A 22107-nucleotide genomic window follows, 5' to 3' on the forward strand; every position below is an offset into this window, starting at 1 on the left:
GAAAGGAGGCCATGAAGTTGGGTAGACGGTGAAGTGGGGGTGGGCATGGGAGGAGGTGGAGGAGAGGTGAATATGATACAAATACATTGTATGAAATTCTCAAACAGGTTAATAAAGTATTGGTTTTAAAGACCATTTTTTAGTTATCTGTATATGTGTGTAACTGTGTAGGGGTACATGTTCATGTGAGCACGGGTGTCCACAGAACCTAAAAGAGGGTGTCAGATCTCCTGGAGTTAGAATGGCAGGCAGGTTGTGAACCACCCAATATGGATGCTGGGAACTGAACTCAGGCCCTCTGCAAGAGCAGAAAATGTTCTTAACCATTAAGCCATCTCCCCAGCCCCCCTTTATTTCCACTTTCAAAAGGAAACTAAAAATGATTAAAATGGCATCTAAATAAAAGCCCTCCAGAAAAGGGCCTGGTCACAGGGCTCCGCTGAGAAGCAGGGCAAGCGGGCGGCATGGTGCTCCTTAGGGAAGAGGCCGGACCACACAGGGAAGGGGCACTCGCCATGAAAGAGAAAGAGGAAGGCGTTCGCTGCACAGTGATTTTTATTAGTCCTCACAACCCTACTGTGTAAACATTACTGGTTCATCTGGGGTGAGCATTCAGGTTCCTGTCTCTGTCTTTCCAAATGTGAGCTCCTCCACGCACACTGGCCCCAGCCAGGGAAGAATCAGCGGGGAACTGGACCTCGCATGGCTATGTGGTTTAAAGGGGCCCAGCCATCAAGTGCCAGAACCGTTTGGAAGAATAAGGCCAGAGATAGGGGCTCCCCACCTCCCCTCCCCTGCCTCATTCTTCTACCAACCCCCCTCCCCTCTGCCACACTGCTAAGCTGAGATGTCTCTTTCTCCAGAGTGACTTCGTTAACCCTTCAGAAGTTAGGCTCCCCATGCCCACGACCACAGCCATGCCTGTAACTGTGGGTGTCCTCAGGACCAGAGGCCTGCTCCCCTGGCAGCCACCAGTCCCAAGACATCTAGGCCTCATCTGTCTTCTTTCCCACTCTAACCGCCGCAGCCAGCAGTGATGGACACACTGGGACTCTCAGCAAATATTTACTGAATGAACAGGAGCCTTAGAAGCCCAGAAGAGGCTCTGGGAATATCGACTCGAACATGCAAATAGAGTCCAGCTGAAGGAAATGCCCTTTGTCCCTCTTAGAGCAAGGGACACACAGCAGCCCGGAGCCTCGGCCACAACATGAAACCCTGGGAAGTCCCGAGACATCATGTTTTGAAAGTACCAGCATGCTCGAGGTCCAGTGCTAGACGACACAGAACAACATAGTATGTTTGCAAATGTTTAAAGTTCATTTCTTTTCTCTTAAAAGATCCCTTTCAGGCATGACGAACATTACTGTGGTAATACTAAAACGTAGTGTTTACCTTTGAGAGAAGCATACTGAAATATTTATGACGTATCTATTTATTTATGCAGGTGAAGGAAGTGGACAGGATGTAGACGAGGCAGGCCTGGCCACGGGAGGAGGGCTGCTGAGGCCGAGTCAAAGGCCAGTAAGTAGCTTGTTCCACATTTCAGTCCCCTTTGGCTTACGTTTCACACTCTCCACAGTTAGAAGAGCTTTTGCAAAGCTCTAGAGTGCGGCTTTACATCTTTAAAAAACAGGTTTTCAATGATACATGGAGGCCGGCAAGATGGCTTGGCTGGGGGGGAAGGTGCGTGCTACCTAAATGGGACCCCAAGTTCTGTCCCGGGGACCCACAACGTAGGAGGAAATGACACGCACACTTACACACACAGAGTAAAATAGATGTAGAAAACAAAAACATATCTAAAATATGTTTGAGGCTGGAGAGATGGCTCAGTGGTTAAGAGTACTACTCTTTCAGAGGACTCTAGTTTGGTTACCAGTACCTACCCATGTTGGGAAGTTCATAACCACCTGTAACTCCAGCTCTAGAGAATTTGATGCCCTCTTCTGATCCCAAGAGCACCTGCATCCACATGAACACACATACACCACACAAACACACACACACACACACACACACACACCTTAAAAATAATAAATCAAATCTTTTAAAAATAATATGTGTATATCAGACCTATTATGAATATGTTGGGGCTAAAACAATGCCAGGCAAAGCTCCTGGAAAACTAAAGCCCTACACGCGTGGAGATGAAAAGAAAGTTCCTACCACAGAAGGGAGCAGAGACAGCTCACAAAATTGGCATTCCATAAACCCCACATAAAATGCTCAGAGGAAGAGCAGGTGCACACAGTAACACTCACAGAGAGGCTGCGATCAGTGATTTCCCATGAGCACTCACAGCTCAGAATTTACCTCAGGCTCTAGCTACAGCTGTTTTTTCCCTGGGCCGGAAAAGGATGAGAAGCCACAGAAAGAAACCCAGCCTAAAACTCTATAAGATGCCCCAAGGGATTCACTGGCCATTGGATTAGTCAGGCTAGTGATGAGGGCCTAGGGTTTCTCACCTCTTAAATATGTGATCTGCCAACACAGCAATCCCCACTAAGGCAGGGAGTGTATCTATTATTCTCAATCCCCAGCATAACTAGACAGTCAATAAACATGGGGAGGATTGCATGTGTGCACATATGTGTGTTCATATGTTGGTAGGTGAGCATGTGGGTGCACATGTAGAGGCCAGAGGTGGACCTCAGGTGTCAACCTCAGGAGTACTGTTCACCTCCTTTGAGACACCGCTCTGACATTTTTTTTTAAAGATTTATTTATTTATTATGTACACAGTGTCATGACTACGCAACAGAAGAGGGCACCAGATCTCATTACAGATGGCTGTGAGCCACCATGTGGATGCTGGGAATCGAACTCAGGACCTCTGGAAGAGCAGCCAGTGCTCTTAACCGCTGAGCCATCGCTCCAGCCCGACATTGTTTTGTATGAATGTAACAGTGTTAATACAGAGTCCCGCAGCTGAAGAAATGTTGGAGAGGGGCGAACCCTCTTGTGTTCCAGAAGAGGAACCTGGATCGCCTTGAGAGAGCTTGAGACAGGAGCATTGCAGAGGCTGATGAAGGTCCCAGGATCAGGACCTCAGGCCTCTTCATTGAGAGGCAGAGACAGCTCCTGCACACTGTCACAGAGGCAGCCCAGCCCCAGCTGCAGCCATGAATCAGGGCAGCACACCCGCTCACCTGGCAACAGCCAGGATGTTGTCTAAACAGGCTCTCCAAGGACAAGAACCAGCAGGCTTGTTCAGCTCGCTTTTAAAGGAAAGGGGCTATAAAACCTGCCGGTGGGGGTTTCCTCCTCTGACACACTGCCGGCTCCAGGAATCCTGGACTCTGCACCCATACGTATGCACACAGCCAATCTCCCTCACTTAGCTTCTCAAATTAAAGAGTAATCAAAGGTCACTGAAGGACACATAATGTCCTTCCTATTGTGTTAGTAGCTTCTGATAGTAGCGTCTCTTCTAGTTAGTCTATTAATATGCACATAATGAAGATTTCACTCATGATGAAGATTACAGAAGCAGCCCCAACCAGATCCAAGACTATACAGTCACATTCTGGTTCAATGGGACGTATCTGTCACAGATAGTATTGATCTCCTCTCTCTCTCTCTCTCTCTCTCTCTCTCTCTCTCTCTCTCTCTCTCTCTCTCTCTCCTTCCCTCCCCCTCTTCTTTCTTTCCCTCTCTTTTTCTCTCCGTGTGTGTGTGTGTGTGTGTGTGTGTGTGTGTGTGTGTGTGTGTGTGTGTTTACTCACAGGATTACAGAACATACAGATTTGGACAAGAATATGGATACAGACCTTCAGAGAGTTACAGAGTTCTTTGAAAATGTCAGATGGCAGTATCTAATTTCAAAATGATCTACTATCAGTTTTATTCCTAAAGTTTAACCATCTTTACAGACATTCCACATTTACCAATTCTTCTACATGAAATCTGTGATGATAAGAAATCATCATTCCTTCTTCCACATTATTATGTTTAATATATAAACAAAAAGCCAGGGACAGTGGCACACACTTCTAATCCCAGTCCTTGGGAGGCAGAGGCAAGAATATCAGGAGGTCAAGGCCAGCCTCAGCTACAAGAGACAAGCAAACACGCAAACAAACAAAAAGTAAAAAGAAAACAAAGAGCTAATTCATCTGAGTTGCTCAAACAATTTAAAGACCTTGCTAGGGGCCGAAGTGTGTCACTCTCCCATAAAAAGTATGCTGGAGTCTTAACTGCTAGTCACTTAAAATTCGACCTTACTTAGGATCACCTTAAAACAGGGTTGTTGAGAGTGGACTCTACTCCATGACCACCAGCGTCCTGACAAAAAGGGGGGAATTTGGACAAACGTGCACACACTATGGAGACTGCAATTATACAGCCACAAGACAAGGACTGACAAGAGCCACCAGACTCTTGATGAGTTAAAGGATTCTGCCTCGGTGCCTCCATCCCAGGCTTCTAGTCCTCAGAACTATGCCCATGCAGTCTACAGCGTTGTTATGGCAACTTCTGAAACTAACATGAAACTGATCATCACAGTCACTAAACACCTACTGTGTGCTGAGAGCAAGGCTCTGTGGAGACAGAATAGAGTCAATGCCTTTGTGCTGTGTGTTTCTGTGCTAACTCAGTGTTATTTCACATTCACATGTTTACAGAAATGTATGTCCACTCCTATGGACATGTCTTTGCTAAAAATGCTACAGGTAAAGCAATAAGGGCCGTCTGGAACCTGGAGCTTGAAGGAGAGGCAATCATGGATGCACAGGACAGACAGGGAGGGTCTCAATGGAAAAGCAAGCCGTTTGTCTGAGTCTAAATAGAGGCAGTTGAGAAGACACTGAAACATGAGAGAGGACCTTCACAGGGATCTAAGGAGGGAATACATGCAGGTACATGAGAGATGAGGAGAGGTTATTGGGCTGGGTTTAGGTGAACGGAGCCCATGAGAGCTAGCTGGCAGAGCCCAACCAGTGATGCTGCTGTGGAGGAGCAGAATCACAGCCCCAACACATGGGCTCAGGAGAGACAGAATCACCATCTTCCACGCCCTATCCTCATAGGCCATGCCAGGCCTCTCTAGTCCACCTCACAGGCCAGAGGCAGAGGAGAACACTACATCAACTCATTCACTCTTTTTAGAATGTTTTATTATTTCTAATTATGCACACGCCTGTGTGTGGGTATGGACATGAATGTGCAAGGAAGGCCAGAGGTGCTGGACACCCCTGGGCTGGAATTGGAGGCAGTATTAAGCTGTCTGTCTCGGGTGTTAGGAAATGAACTAGGATCCTCTGCAAGAAAAGTTTGTGCTCTTAACCACTGAGCCATCTCTCCAGCCCTGGCTCATTTATTCTTTACAGTAAGGCTGGGACTGAATACCTTGGTAGCTATTTGAGGAAGAAGGTTCTAGAAAAACTGATCTCAGAGTCTAAAAGAGAAGGGACTCTGCTCTGGAGGAAATGAGGGAAGAAGGACGGGGGAATCTGCTTAAGATAGGGATAATTAGATCCCAGGGAAGGACAGGGACCTTCCCATCTCCTCCCCTCCCCCACTAACCATCCTATCAATGTCTATTCCCTGTGATATCTCCAGATCCATGCCTAAGACTGACCCTGCCAGGTTTCCTGGAAGCGCATGAGCCAGACTGGCTCTGGGGGAAATACACTCGGTGAATGAGCCTCAGAAAGGAACCCCCATTCTCACCAGGGATCAGGGCAGGGGACTGTCAGGTGCAGAGGGCCACAGCCAGAGTGTCTTCTAAATGTGTGTGCCCATGCCCCGTTCAAAGTTCCAAATGCTGCCCTAAAACTTTTTAAAATATGGAAATAGTAGTAGTGCACACCAATCAAACTATCATTGTTCTGGTGGGTAGAAAAAGAATCACAAGTCAGCACGGCCTTCATCAGGATAGGACGCAGGAAGTACAGCTCACCGGTGAGGTGACTCCAGGAAAAGTGCTGACTATTGACCCTGCCTTGAGCATCCTCCCCACACATCTCTGTGCAACGGGACAAAATGTGACCTCTTCAATACTTCGGAGCTGTGAGGAATTCCTCTCTGTGATGAACAGAGAACAGACAGAAGAACAGCCAGCAGGCAGTGGGTCTATCATAGCCAGATGCCCACTGGCGGATCTGCTATGACAAAGTCAGTGACTAAGGCCTGCCTGCCCTCAGCGAGCTGCAGCTCTAACACCCTGAAAGTCCTCTGGGAAGTTTCACTTCATTAGAAGTCAGTCAGGCCACTTGACATCTTCAGACTTCCATGTCCTATTCAGCCTCAATCCCTGGCTTAGGAAACCATGGATTGCCCTTCAAAGGAACCAAAGTCATTTAGCCTGGGAAGATCATGAAGAATGTTGGGTACCTTGCAATTTTGCGGCTCCCAGGGAGGGGCAGACACATTGCAACCACATCAGAAGAAGTGGCTCCTCCAGGGAACCCTTGTTGGTATGTGAACCCTGCTCCCAGTGAGTCAAGCCCAGGAATCCAGCCAGGACATGGTATCAACGTCACTGTCTCCCCAGTGATCACTAGGACATCTGAGTGCTGCCACCACCCAAGAGCTTCAGTCCTGAGGCAACAGCCAGCCTCACCCTCCCCTCTACCCCAGTTCTCCTGCAGTGAGTCACCAGGCTGTTACAGGTGGACACTTTGGAGCTCACCCCTGGTGCCCCAGTGCTGGGGGCATTAAGGTCCTGAGCTCCCAACTTCTTGGAGCCTGGCTGTTCCTAAACACCTGCAGTGAGCTATTTGAGGGTGTAAGGACAGGTCCTGCTTTGCTATAAATATAGGAAGGTTCAGAGTGTGTGTGTGTGTGTGTGTGTGTGTGTGTGTGTGTGTGTGTGTGTGTGTTGATCTGAAGAAGACATTAAGAAGGTCAGAAAGGATATTCTCGGAAAGGTTAGTATTGAGGTTTTTAAACCGTTTCTTCTTAACTTTCTCCTGTATGTCCCATTTGTCAAGTGAGCCAGGAATTGCTCCTCACAGTAGGATCTCTGAAGGCCAGGACTCTTCTAACCTTTTCAGTGACGTCACAGAAGAGTAGCCACTTGGCCGTGGGGAAGTATCTCCCAGAAAAAAGGCAAATCCAAAAGCCTATACTGAGACTCAGGGTGGGTGACAGAACTTAGTTTGGGGACTAGACTTATGTTATTCTGATGACTAAGGCAGTTGGAAATTCCACCTTTGAAGGAGTAGTGTGCTCTTTCCTAGCCCAACAACTTACGTCATTTTTATGTGACTTGATTCAGAAGTAGGATCATTCCTGTGTATGTCTTCCACCTTTATTGATAAAATCTTCTGGCAAGGGCCCTTTCTCTTAAAGTCTGGGGCTATTCTGTGGTTTCTCAATGGTGCAGGATCTGGCTTCTTCTTGTCATTTTTCTTTAAATTTTTAAATATTTATTTATTTATTGTATATGTGTGTGGGAGGGTTGTGTACATTCCATGCTGTACATGTGGAAGAAAAAGGACACCTTGGGGGAATCGGATCTCTCTTTCTATCATGTATGCCCTAGGGATCAAACTCACGTTGTCAGGCTTCGTGGTAGATGTCTTTTCCAGCTGAGCCGTCTCACCAACCCCCTCCACTCCCTACCCCCATGTGCCTCTTGTAAAAGAGAGCTTTCTGCTGACCGTTCTGAGTATAAAGAGGTCATTTTCATTTAATTGTAATCACGATGGAGTTGGAATTATCATGGTGAAATACAGAAGGGATATATTCTGTTATGGACTTTCTCTCCCCAAATAGATGGTTTCCCACTGAATGAGTATCTGTCATAAAAATATTCCTTAGCTGGGCGGTGGTGGCGCACGCCTTTAATCCCAGCACTTGGGAGGCAGAGGCAGGAGGATCTCTGTGAGTTCGAGGCCAGCCTGGGCTACCAAGTAAGTTCCAGGAAAGGCGCAAAGCTATACAGAGAAACCCTGTCTCGAAAAACCAAAAAAAAAAAAAAAAAAAAAAAAAAAAAAAAAATTCCTTTGACTTCTAGTGCAAGTTAGAGCAATATGCACATGATCTCAGATAAAATGACCCTGTCAATGTCTTTACCATTTGCATAAAGCTACTTGTAATTTTCATTTTAACTTTTGACACTTTTTCTCTCCATAAATAGAAGTAATGCCTGATGTTTAGTTATAGTAAAAGAATAGGAAAAAAAAGTCACTGCCTTAACTAATTGGGAAAGCACTCTTCGAGACAAAAGGTGGGCGGGCTCACAACTTGAACTCCACAGCTAAGCGCTCAGACTCTTTCCTGGGGAATGTGGGTTCTTCTGTGAGGACAACTGCTCCAGGCACCTTCTTTTGTAGCTCTCAGGAACATCTTTGTTCCCTATTACTTTACCACGCACATGGACACAGCCACCACGGCCCTGGTCCCATCACCCAGTCTGGACTGGGCTTCCTCCTCAACCTTTCCCAGATGCCATCGGCTCTAAAGGGGACAGAGAGAGTGAGGACAAAAAGGGGGGGAGGGGATGCCCCCCCAACAAGAGGACCCCACTCAGTCCTGGTAATCACAAGGGTCCAGTAGCTGTAGCCTCGCTACCCTGTTCTCCTTGTTACGAGTGTGATGGCTAACACCAACTGTCAACTTGACAGGGTCCAGAATCACCTAGGACATCAAGTACTAGGTACATCTGTGAGGGAGTTTCTAGATTGGGCAAACTGAGGTAGGAATTCCCCTCCTGACTGTGCATGGCACTGTCCCATGGGGTAAATTAAAAGGGAGAAGGCCAGCTGAGCACTGCTTTCCTCTCTCTGCTTCCTGACGGCAGAGGCACTGTACCCATATGCCTCGGGCCCCTGCCACCGCGGCTTCTGCACCTTCATGGGCTGCACCCTTAAACCATTAGCCCGAAGTAAATGCTTCCTTCCTCAAGTTGTTTTTATCCCAGTTTGCCACAGTAATGAAAGGCACATAATGAATACACTACCAAGCATTTCCTCTGCTGAATGTTCATAGCTTCGGGGAAGCGGAAAGAACTCTTCAATCACATGCATAAAAATGAAATCCATCCAAAAGCTAATACAGGGCTCATAGTCCAAATTTAATGAGTATATCAACATGTCTGATACAACGATTTTGTATCAGACCCAAGATCTAACCAAGTCCATTCCTAACATTTCACATTTAGTTTCTTGTTTAACTTACCAACAACAGAAGTTAATCCTGTTCTTAAGACCATCAAATTCGTGGTGAGGGATTCTGGCCAACCGTTCTGTAGAATGTCCTGCATTTTGGACCTTTCTGTTCCCTTATCATTAATTCAGTTATACAATTCATCTTGAAGATTACACAGGTCCTGTGTGTACGTCTTAATCACATCCCTTCGGAAGTCCCCTAACAGAGGGTTGTCATCTGCTGGTAATGCTGGGTTGGGTCACCGGGATGAAATTTTACTCTAAGGTTCACGGTTCCTTTACAGGCTATACTTTCAGACCATATGAATATCCGCATTCAGTGACAATGTTTAACTAACTAGTTTCTTAACCATTGGGCCTGCCTGGAAATTCCAAAGCAGGTTGTCTAGACTAGTTAGTGTTCTATAGCAAGCTGCCCTTCCCTTTCCCTCTATGCCTCTCAGCTATCACTAGTGTTGTAGATTTTTATTATTATTCAATATATCATAATCCTTTGTAGGTTGAGTGTCCTTTATCTCAAAATGCTTAGGACCAGAGCTTCAGATGTTGGAGTTGTTTACACTTGGTTGGGGATTTTTGTACAGACTGTACCAGTCAGGCATGTCTATCCACCAAAATTCAAAATCCAAAATGTTCCAAAATCCAACTCATTATGAGGCTCATAGGAGTAGAACTGTTTAGCTGGCATACACCTTTAATCCTAACACACAGGAGACAGAGGCAGGCAGATCTCTGTGAGTTTGAAGCCAGCCTGGTCTACAGAGTGAGTTCCAGGACAGTCAGAGCTGTTACACAAACAAACAAACAAACAAACAAACAAACAAACAAAAAAAAAAACCAGGAAAAAGAATGGGGCTATTTAACTTGTGCTGATCTTAATATTTTTGGTGTTCAAGCTATGTCCAATTTAACCAGAAAGAGATATCAGGGATGGAGAGATGGCTCAGTGGTTAAGAGCAACTTCTGCTCTTCCAGATGACCAGGTTAGATTCCCAACACCCACATGGCGGCTCACAACCATCTGTAACTCCAGTTCCAGGGATCTGATGCCTTCTTCTGGCTTCCCTGGACACTAGATAATGCATGTGATCCACAGACATTCATACAGGCAAAACACACATACACATAAAATAAAAATAAACAACTTTTTATTTAAGAAAATAAAATAAAACCATCCCCTAGGGCCTTGGCTAGGACCTCACTGGTGCTGCCTGAATTTCCAGGTCTACCCAGTCCTCCCCGCCTCCTGGAACCAGGACTCTTGCAGCTGCTGTGGGTGAGACACTTCCTCTCCCCTGCAGCAGGTCAGACTTTACATCTCTCATGGCTCCCTGGCCATAACTCCACCATCTGCCTTCCTCCCTCCTTCCTCCGCCCGTCATTTGCCATTGGCCTCGCTCGTCACGGGTAACCAGTGAAGAAGAGGGAGCTGGGACGATGGCTCCCCTGGCGAAGGGCTCACCCTGCAACCATGAGGACCTCAGTTCGGATCAGCACCCACATTACAGAACAAAGCAGGGGTGAGTGGGTGGACAGAGGCAAATCCATGGCAAACTGGTAAGGTTTGGGTTCAGACAAAGACCCCATCTCAAGAAATGAGGCCAGGCACAGTAATGCATGCCTGTAACCCCAATACTCAGGAGCCAGAGGCAGGCAAACTCTATGAATTTGAGGGCAGGCTGTTCTACAGGGAGTTCCAGGTCAGCCGGGACTACATAGAGAGATCCTATCTGAAAAAGGAAAAAGCAGTCTAGAGAAATGGCCCAGTGGTTTAAGAGTAATTCTTGTTCTTGCAGAGGACCCGGATGCAGTTCCCAACACCCACATGGTAGCTCACAACCATCCATAACTTCAGTTCCAAGGGATCCAACATCCTCTTCTGACTTATAAGGGCATCAGGCACGCATGTGTTGCTCATACGTACATGCAGATAAAACACCCATACACGTAAAATAAAATTTGAAAATTTTGAGAGAGAGAGAGAAGAAATAAGGTGGAAAACAAGTGAGGAAGGCACCCAATGTCTGTCACTGGCCACCACAGGCACATGTAGACATACATGAACACACATACACACACACACACACACAAAGTTGGGAGAAGAGCGCCATAAGACAGGAGAAACACATATACACAATAAATTCTGGGACACTATCAGCCTCTTACCCGTCTACAGGGAGCTTCCTTGTTTATGGTTCCTGGCATTACTGGTTAACTCAAAAGTGAAGCTTGCATTTCAAGAAGTCACGACCTCATGATTCTGCCTATGAAATTTATAACCTATTATTTCATTTTATGTTCATATAAAATACCCACCATAAGGAGGACTGCCCAGTGTCTGGGCTGCCTATCCCTTTCTCTTACGCTGTCTCACTAGAAAGCACATCATTATTTTGTTTGCTTTCATTCTCAGCCCACGAGGATATAAGCTCCGTGAGTGACAGCCATTGCCTTGTTTACGGCTATGTTCACCACTCGAGTCCTAGTGGATGAAATTTACCACGTGCCAGTCATGGCTTAGGAATGAGAAATGGCGTCACCTGGAACACAGGTGGAGAGGTAAGCCGGCCCTCCCATGTATTTGTTAAGTCTGCACCTCTACCCCCTGCCAGGGTCCCTTAGCATCATCTCTATGTTCCCAGATAGGAACACATGGGACATGGCACCACCACGGTTTCTTTAGATACCTCTCCCACCTGAAAAGCTGCAAGCCCCTCTAACGCAAAGGGAAGCGCACGGCCATCTGATCTGTACGGTGCCAGCACTCACTTCAGAAATGACAGAGAAATGTTCGCAGATTTCCTCTTGTCTCCAGCCAAGAGCACACTCAGCTGCCCGCTGGGCTCTTCCTGCTGGCTAGAGCCAGGCCTGCATACAACCTGTCGCTCCAGTGCTCACAAAAGGCCCTTTGACTCCACCGCAGGGGCATTCCAGGAACTTCCCTGCCACAGCACCTGTCACTAAGTCCAGTGTCCCCACAGCTGCGAGGCTACACAGAGCCCCAGTGTTCCCCCGGGGAAACGAGGTCTGGGCCCAACCAAGGCTGCAGAGGCAGCTGGGAGAGCGTGTGGAAGGCTGGGGGCCTTTTCTTCAGCAGTGATCAATGCATAACTTGGAGAACAGCCTTGGTGAGGGATGGAGAACACGTTTAACATAGAAGACCAGCCACGGGCCCTGGCCTCCGAGAAGGCTCACCTGGTCTTTCCTCTCAATCTTCTTTTCTGTTTGCTGGGGCACTGGACTCTCAGGAGGCACAGTCAGCCGCAGTCTGCAGACATTTGCCTAAGAGAAGTGGAAGACAGTCCAATTAGCATGGGCGTTGGGGGCAGGAGTCAGGGACCCTGGGCCTTCTCTCTGACTATTCCACGGTAATGGGCTCACCACACCATACTGATGGCACCGGAAGGAGGCTGAGAGTGAGACCAGCATGGCCTGGCATAGGTGCCCACCAACAGCATCCACCAGTAGCCTACTGCTCAAACAAGGAGCTATTAAATACCTGCAGAGATTTTTTTTTTTTCGAGACAGGGTTTCTCTGTAGCTTTGCGCCTTTCCTGGATCTCACTCTGTAGACCAGGCTGGCCTCGAACTCACAGAGATCCGCCTGCCTCTGCCTCCCAAGTGCTGGGATTAACGGCATGAGGCACCACCACCCAGCTAATTTCAAACATTTTTAAATGGCTCGGGTTTCATAACAATATGCCTAAAATGGTCTCATTTCACAGATAAAGGCCAAAATTCTACTAGAGAGATAGACGCCAATTACATGGGGCAGTTACTTCTTGTCTAAAGTCTAAGATTTCCGGTGATGGGGTAGGAGGTTATTCTCTGTTTTTCTAGCCTATGCATTTAACTTTTTCTACAACAGACATGGAAATGCTAATCACAAGGTTTCTATTTTATATGTTGTGTGTGCATGGGTGTGCACGCAGGTGGCAGGGCAAAGGCCAACTCTGTGGAGTCAGCGCTCTCCGTTCACCTTTTTGTGGGTCCTGAACACCTGTCACTGACCTCTGAGGAACTCCTGTCAGGTTATAAAGGCTGTCAATAAAGTTCACTGAAATTTTGGAATAAAGGCCAGTAGTGGTGCAGACCTTTAATCCCAGCACTTGGGAGGCAGGGGCAGGTGGATCTCTGTGAGTTCAAGGCCAGCCTGGTCTACATAGAAAGTTCCAGGACAGCGGAAGCTACATGGTCAGACCGTGCCTCAAAAACAAACAAAATATAATCTATACATATATACACATATATACACACACACATACATACATACATACATACACATATATACACACACATGCATATATATACACATATATACACACATATACATACATACATATATACACATACATGCATACATACATATATACACATATATACACACATACATACATACATACACACATACATACATGTATGAATAAAGGTTCCTAAGTGGTTTTCAAAAGGCCAGCTCTGGGGGTGTGGCTCCATGGTAGAACTCTGGTATAACACACAGGAGGCTCTGGGTTCAAGCTCAGTACTGCAGAGCCAAGCCAAGCCAATGAGAGAGAAAGTCTAAATTACACTATTCCTCTTCAAATTAAACACAAAAGAAGCATTAAAGCAGCCACTGAGGAGAACTACAGCTTGTGTGATTTGCCAAGAGTCTGGTGACAGCCGGGGATCCTGAGCAGTCATTTTCCTGACCCCTAGAACTAAAAATAGGCCAGTGAACCAGTGACAAGGCAGTGACAACATCAGAGGCTACGCACCCACAGGACTTGCCGGGGGCCGGGAACAGCCAAGTGACCCCAAAGTCATTTAATACTGAACATAATCCTGTGGAAAAGGTCCTCTTACCAGGCCTACTGAGTGGTTAGGAAGTCGTCTCCAGTAAGGGGGGGTGGAGGTCCCACACTAGGACACAGCAGAGCTAAGACTTGAGCCTGGTCAGTCTGCAGAGCCTGGGCTCTTCGCCTCCACATTCTCTGCCACCACACCCCTGAAACACCATATGGGCCTGACTCACGGGAGGACTGCTCGTCCCGTGCTATACATTAAGTTGTGCCCCACCATAATTCAATGTATGTCCTAACCCACAGGACCTCAGAATATGGCCTTATGTAAGTATACAGCAGTGGTTCTCAGCCTTCCTAATGCTGTGACCCTTTGATACAGTTCCTCATATTGTGGTGACCCCCCAACCATAAAGTTATTTTCATTACTACTTCATAACTGTAATTTGGCTGCTGTTATGAATCTCATGTAAATCTTTTTGAAGATAGAGGTTTGCCAGAAGGGTCATTAACCACAAGTTGAGAACCACTGGTATAGAGTATTTTGCTTTGTTTTGTCTGAGACTGGGTCTCAGGTATCCTAGATTAGTCTGGAACTTGCTACGTAGCTAAGGGTAACCTTGAACTTTCAGATCTTCCTACCTCCACCTACCAAGTGCAGGTCTTATGGATCATGCACCACCATGCCTGGTTGATGTGTTGGGAATGGAACTCAGGGCCTTGTGTGTGCTATAAGCAAGCTCTGTCAACTGAGCTACACGGTGTCTTTACAGAGTCAATCAAGGAAAAATGAGATCACAGGGGTAATCCTTATCCAACATTGGTAAAGTTATAAAAGTGGGAATTTCAGAGACAGAGGTACAAGGAGAACACCTCAGAACCATTAAAATGCTCATCTAATCCAGGTCTGGCCGTGCTGGTCCACAACCTCAGCTACCTGGGAGGTAGAGGCAAGCGTACAGTGACCTGAAGGATTGCTTGGAGACAAAATGAGTTCAAAGCCAGCGGGAACAACTTTGTGAGCCCCTCTCAAAAAACTGCAAGGCTGGGCATCATGGCATGTACCTTCAATCCCAGCACCCAGAGAGTAGGGACAGGGGGATATTTGTGAGTTCAAGACCAGCCTGGTCTACATAGCAAATTGCAGGCCAGCCAGGATTATACCCCTGTCTTAAAAAAACAAAACCAGAAAATCATTGCCTAGCATGTACAAAGCCCTGGGTTTTGTTTCCTATCTTCTCCTATAAAACATACGATGCAGTTTCAAGGTACGTTTCTATCCTTACTTTCTTCTGTGAAAGCTTCATCTTCCAGTGACCTCAGGATGGAGCTGGCCTGACACCCAGGGCTATCTTTGTCCCAGCCAACTTACAACCAGCTTTCAATGCTCACAGCCAGACATGTTGGCCAAGAGGAGAGCAAGCCATTCTACCGGGTAGCTCTTTCCGGATGGGCAGCAGCACCAATGGAAATCTGGGCGTTGCCTGTGGAGAAAAACAGCCTTCTGCCTGCAGGCCACTCCACCTGGCTAAGACCAGACTGGCATTCACAAACATTAAAGTGTAAGCCACACCAGGCAGACCATGCAAATCTGTGATTCCCAGCGATCATTTCTGTCAGGCTGCATCTGACCCAGGGCCTATCTGTTGGCAGAAGAAAGGAGGTACGTTTCTACTGCGCCATATCCCATACACACATGGGGGTGCACACACATGTATATGCACTCACATGCACAAATGCATACATGCACACAGGCTCCAACATCCACTAGCTAAGTGGCTATGGGAAAATCTGTTCTCTGAATTTCAAGAGTAAGATGAAATTAAGTGGAAGGCATATTTCTATAAATAATAAGATTTTGTGTGTATGTGTGTGTGTGTGTGTATCCACATATATACACACATTTATGTTTAAAAGTATGCACACACACACACACACACGCCCCAGCATGAGGCTGTCAGAGAACAGCCTCGGTGTCAGCCCTTGCTGCCATGTTTGAGGCAGAGCATCTTGGCTGTTGGCTGCTGCACACACCAGGCTGGCGGGCCCGTGAGCTTCCAGGGATTCTCCTGCCTCCACCTCCCATCTCTGTGTAGGAGTGCTGAGGTTACAATTTTTAAGTGGGTTCTAAGGATTCAGACTCAGGTCCTCACACTTGCTCACCAAGGGCTGCACTGGCTGAGTCACCTCCCTGGCCCTGTTAAAGTATTTTTATTATTATCTAGATACTATCGCTGTGCCCTCAACCTACATGCTCCAAAACAAAACAGGTCTGCTCAGCTTCCTGACCCTTGTTTCCATGGAAACTATTTGAGCACTGGGATTGGGGACATGAGATGGTAAACAATGTTTTTTCACTGGCTGATGGGTCCTAGAGGGGCATTCCCTAACGGCCATACTTTTCAGGAAAAAGACCTTCCGCATTCATTCATCCAAAAGTGAGATGGGCCTTCACCACGGTTGTACCCATAGTCCGCTGGCCCTCCCAGAACTCTGACATTCCTCCACACACTTCCCAGAGTGGGCAGCTATACCGCATCCATCAGCCTGGGCTGTGAGCCATGCTCACCCTGAAGTACACAAAGCCAACAGTAAACACAATACGTAAAAATGAACTGAGGCTGCAAGAGAAAAGATTTGGCTTCAAAGTGCTTAGGCAGTTGCAGCAGGTGCCCGGGGCTACACCCTCGGGGCCTATCTGAAACATTGTTCCCATCAACAGAGGCTGGATGGGAACATTAAAGACCGCAGCTACTGTTAAGAGATGCTGACCCACTCATGACCCACTGTCAACAGGGCAAAAGCAACTGAACCCCAGCTTGGAGCAGGATCACACAGCTCCCGAACAGACAGATGATCCCAGTAAAACTAATCCCATTTCTGCTTTTAAACACACTCTTACAATGAATGTAGATTCAAAGGGGGGTAATACACCCTTAAGGAACCACAACTGTTAATGCTGCTTATCTCCCACCCACCCCCCACCCCGCCCCAAGTGGGTGGGTTCTGTGTTGCTTGCAACGGTTTCAAGTAGTTTTCAAACTAAAATAATAACACGGGGCTGGAGTTCAATGATTAAAAGCATTTTTCCCCCAATCATGAAGACCGAAGTTCAGCTCCAAGCGGCCATGTAACAAGCTAAGCATCCCCTCCACACTAGTAATCCAGTTCTGAGGGGGATGGAGACAGGAGGATTGCTTGCAGCATATCTGAACAAGTATGAGCCCCAGGTTTGGGGAGAGAGTCTGCCTCAAAGGAATAGGTGGAGGGTTACAGAGGACACCAGATGTGCACTCTCTTCTGACCTCCTCATTTATGTACAAGAGTGCACATCACACACACATACACACACATACACACACAAATATAGTAATAACAATAATACAAATTAAAAGAGAATATGTATGGAGGGGCTGCTAATTCTTCCTAAACTGGATAGCTTCAGGGACAGCAAATGAAATATGCTAGGGGCCTATGAGGTATTCTGAATTCCTGATAAAAGCTCTGATAAGGAACCTGACCCCTGACCCCTGCCCACTAGAGTGACTGGGCATAGTCCACCTCCCTCTACCCACCTTCCCTGTGGGGAATCTCCCCTGAGGAACATCAACCCATGTGGCTTATCTCAGCATTTTATAACGCTAATCATTATGGCTTCCTGAAACTCTTACAACTCTGAGGGCTTTCCCAGGCTCATCAGTGCTCAACAGGTAGTTAGGACAATTCATAGCCAGGGTTTCCACAGCAGCCAGCTCTGCCCTTGAGTTCTGAACACTGTGGAAAACTACAGCTTGCACACACCATTGCTGTCTCTCCATCCACCCCCGGAGGCAACGTTCTAAAGCAGCGGATCAAAATCAGGAGCTGCACACAGCATGCTCCACTCTTTATCACTGAGCTCCCATGACTTGTAAACAACTTTTTAAGGGCTTGAAAGGGACCATGATGTCAAAGAAGCTGCTGTCCCTACCCCCAGGAGCTCCTACGCTATTAATATTCTCATTAGCATAGCCAATGCATGGTAGTGAGATGCAGAGTAGTTAAAGCATGGGAAGCTACATTTCTTGGGTTGTAATACTGGTTTTGACACTAGCTAAGAAACTTTTAGAAAGCAGCTTCATCCTCAGAGCTTCAGTTACCTCAGTCATAAAATAAAGCTAAGAACACAGCGTTCTCTGTCAAGGGTGAAGGCTAAATTAGCTGACACATGGTAAGAGTGTTGAGCAGTCTCTGGCACATGTTAGGATTCTGGAAGTGTTCTTATTCTAGGGATAAATAAAGAAGAACCTTAATCTTAGCTGTAAGAGGGACTTTGTGGGAAAGGTGGCACCTAGAAATGCCACATGAGCTGGGTATGGAAGGACAGAGTGGACTTTTCAGGTCAGTCAAGTCTGGGAAATCCATCATCACCAAACAACAGACATCTCCCAGGCAAAATGTTCCAAGATAGCCCAGGTACTGCTCAATGTTGACATGTCCAGTGACAAGCTAACCTGAGCATTTTGGTTAGTAGGCGAGATGAACGCAAACAGAGCTAAGGACCAGAGACTCACATTGACATGAGTTCATTTCAACAATCCAATTGAATAATGAAGTGTCTCCCTGCACTACAGAATGGATGGAAAGAAAGACACAGGCTGAGATCAGGCAAGTATTTTACCAGGATGGCTTTTAGAGCTTTCCAGGGCTTAGCAGGGTATCAGTGTGGTTCGGTTGGATAGTTTGAGGGGTGAACTGAAACAAAGGAGGCCACACCTGAAACTCCCTAGAGACTCTCCTAGTCTTCAGAGCCATCCTCCTGGGAGGGAAGGCAGAGAGGAGCAGCTAGCATTCAGGTCTCCTTCCCCAAAAAAGGTACAATCCAGTCTTTGTTTGTAGCTCAGGGTACCTGGGGAGCTCAGGGCATCCTCTGGGGCCCTGTGTGACCCCTTTTGTGGAGGTAGAACTTCTCATCTAGAGACACACTGGGGTTTCACCCACCTTTTTGCTCCTAGCTTCTGATGCTGGGGCTCACAGAGGCACGGGGGTCCTATCTCAAGGGGAGGCGATCACCCAGGGAGGTGATAAGAATTTGCTAATCAGTCTGCAAACCGGATTTCAGTAAGGAAATGAGCCAAATGCATTTATGTTTCCCTCAGGTCTAGTCCATTCCTTTGTGGGTGTGGCTGGAGGACCGACCTCCACTCCCTGCTCAACACACGTATCCAACCTCTGGAACCTGCATGCCAGCCTGTGTGGGAACAGAACACGCACCATCTAGATAAGGTCTGCTGTGACCCTGAACTTGTAGCTTCATTATCTATATCAAGGTGGGGTCAACTTTCTATATAAAGGGCTAGATAAGAACCATTCAGACTTTGTAGGCCACAGTGAAATCCACTCTTATAGCTCACAGACATACAAAACAGAGCAAGCCAGATCTGCCCGAGGAGCAGCATCCAGCCTCCCCTCTCACCATGAGAAAGGGCCCTTTCCCATGTCCGACCTGCTGCCACCCAAAAGTCACCAAGAGGGAGGCAGGGGCTGCCCTTGCTCTCTCAACTCTCTCTGGATCACTTCTGCGTTAGCCACAGAATGTGCCCTAAGTGCTAAGATCTGAGAAGAAAGTATAAGCCCACAAATGCACACAAAAATTCCAGTACATCTAGCAGTGTTTTTACCCCTTGGTCCTTCCCCACCCATAACCCCGATGGCCATCCACAAGGCCCAAGGGATCTTACTGGCTGCCCCAGAATATCTGCCTTTCCAAGAACTCCATAAGGGGAAGCAAAGCCTAGAAAAACTCTCATTCTCAGCTGTACTCACAATCACAGAGGCTGCTCCCCAGTCAACACAGGGGCTTGTCCTTTCAGCCTGTGTTCCCTACAGTTGGCTTTGAGGGGGACCCAGACGTAACTGTTTTAAGCCGCCTAATGACTCTATGTAGAACCAAGGTGGAGTGTCACCGAATTAACCCAATAAGTGAAATTCCAACCATGGCAGAGGAAGAGGCAAGGAGGGTACTTGGAGACCTTGCCAGACTGTCTAACTTCTCACCTGGGCCAGCATTTCTAGCCACTCCTCACCTTCTTCCTTCCCAGGTAGGACGGAAGCATTCGGCTGGCTGGATCCCAGGACTTCGCTTCCTAAGTTCTCCTTTCCCAAATGTGTGTCAAGTGCGGTTTTTTTCCGGGACCCTGGCTGTCATTATACCCACCTTGGTTTCTACTGAAACACGTCTCTCAGTAGCCTGGAACTCATCAAGTAGGCCGGCAATCCCCAGGGATCTGCTTGTGCCTGACTCCCCATTGCTGAGATGATGAGACCACACAGCCACCATGCCTGGCTCTTTATTTTATTTCATTTTATTTACAAGGGTTCTGGGCCTTGAACTCAGGACCTGTGTTTGTGTGGGGAGCACCATATTAGCACAGGGCTTCTCTAGAGCTTCGCAAGTGGTCACTCAGCCCCACACAACCGTGGGCTGCAGAGGCTGAGGGAATGAGGGTTGGGGGAGACTGGGAGTCTCACTATGGGAGAAGCATGAAGCGAAGAGAGAAAAACAGCATTGGAAGCTCTGGAGTGGTAGGTGGGAGCCTGGGTACCTGGGGAGCGTATAAAGGACAAGGAAGACCAGAGTCAGCTCAGGGGCCTGGACGTCACACTAGGAGTTTGGCCTTGCAGAGGCTCCTGATGCAGAAGACCCAGGTGGCTGGATTTTGCATGTTAGAAAAGATCATTCGCTTCCATAAAGAATGGCTATGAGTCAGCCATATGATTGACATTTAGGAGACACGGCTCGTCAGAAAGAGGCAAACACCAGTGCATTATTCTCCTGCACGCTGGAAAAGTACTGGGGCCGTTTTAAACCCCAAAGCAGGTAACGGCTGACGGGCTTCAGGTTAGACCTCAGGTTCAACCCTATCGAGTCAGCTCTTGAACTCCATCAGGCACCTGAGGCTCACTGACTTGGAAGGGTGTGCCAGCCACCAAGAAGCTCGGTGGGAACACAAAGCTCCAGGTCCCTTGCTGGGATGTGAATCCACAGCACAGGAAAACATCAACAGGGACCACATGTAGGCCTCTGCAGCGGCCCAGGAACAAGGCTAAGACCTTCTTTCCATATACTGCAGAATAAACGTGGAACTCTCCATAAACCAAGTGTCCTTCAGAGCCCCACGTCTGGCCCACCCTACATGAAACAAAGCAAGATAGAGAGAAACAAAAGAAGGGGGGGGGGTTGGTGTTTTTCTGAGCCTCTAACTGTCAGGTGTTATGGCAGAAGTCTTTGGCTTTAAGTCTTGGTGATGCCACAGGTCTAAACTCGACAGCCTGGCCTGTCAGGAATTGGCTCAGGAGGATCCCAAGCAGTGGGATCCAGGAGCCAGGCAGATTTCTGAATGCAATGAAAATCCCCACCCATGTCAGTGGATACTGCAATCAGCTTCCTTCCATCAGGGACTGAATGCCCCCAAAATCCCATGTCCCTTCCTCACATCCCACAGGATGGTAGAGCTGTGTGCACACCCTCCTTTGATTCCACGGGGTACAGGATACCAGAGCTATACAGGCTGTTTCCTCCATTGAGAAGAGGAAGCTGGGTGAACACCCGCCAGCCCCTTTCCCATGCCGGTCGAGGGGAATTCCTTATTTTTGAACCAACAAGGCTGGAATGAGACTGTTGAGCCGAGCGCCAGCCAGGGAGTGATGATGGGCAGGCCTGCGCTGGGTTTTAAGAGAGAAGGCCTTTGCCAAGGGAAGGGCCGGTTAGGAAACAATCGTACCCCGTGGCCTTGTTTGGATTTGTTTGAGTTGGGCTTTTTCACTCCACCAAGGGGTCACGGTACCAGCTACAAGCAGCCAAGTCTCCTTTTCTCAACAGAACACAGTGCGGGAGAGACCTGTGGCAGGCCTCACAGCTCCTTCTGCTCCAGCCCAGTGGAGCCCAGCTCCAAGGACCCGGCTGCAGGAGACGGCACGTGCCTTCCACTCCAGGCACACAACCCGGCCACACAACTGACTTCATTTCAAAGGCCTAGGCTGTGAGGCTAACCTTCAATTACAAAATTCCTTTCAAAATCATGCAGTCCTTCGTGTAGCTATTTTCTGAAATCCCACCCCCACCCCCCCCAAGGTCATCATTCTAGCTGCACCTATCCTCCGAACACTTTATCTTCCCGCTGTTGCCATAGATAAAACTATTTTTAGTGCACAACTGGTTTGAAGGC

At 47.6% G+C, this 22107-nt stretch overlaps 1 protein-coding gene across 3 annotated transcripts in view; it reads right to left on the bottom strand.

Moving 5' to 3' along the window:
* Myzap (myocardial zonula adherens protein) overlaps nt 1-22107 on the bottom strand; it is a 90867-nt gene that overhangs the window by 66040 nt on the left and 2720 nt on the right. For all 3 annotated transcript variants that reach the window (XR_006074202.2, XM_006973785.4, XM_076576638.1), the window contains exon 2: nt 12315-12401. Coding sequence is in view for 2 of the 3 variants with exons in the window: in XM_006973785.4 (XP_006973847.1) it covers nt 12315-12401 (87 nt within the window). In the remaining variant the exon portion in view is untranslated. The remainder of the gene's footprint in view (nt 1-12314; nt 12402-22107) is intronic.

This window comes from Peromyscus maniculatus, chromosome 7, assembly GCF_049852395.1.
Source record: "Peromyscus maniculatus bairdii isolate BWxNUB_F1_BW_parent chromosome 7, HU_Pman_BW_mat_3.1, whole genome shotgun sequence".
NCBI lineage: Eukaryota > Metazoa > Chordata > Mammalia > Rodentia > Cricetidae > Peromyscus > Peromyscus maniculatus.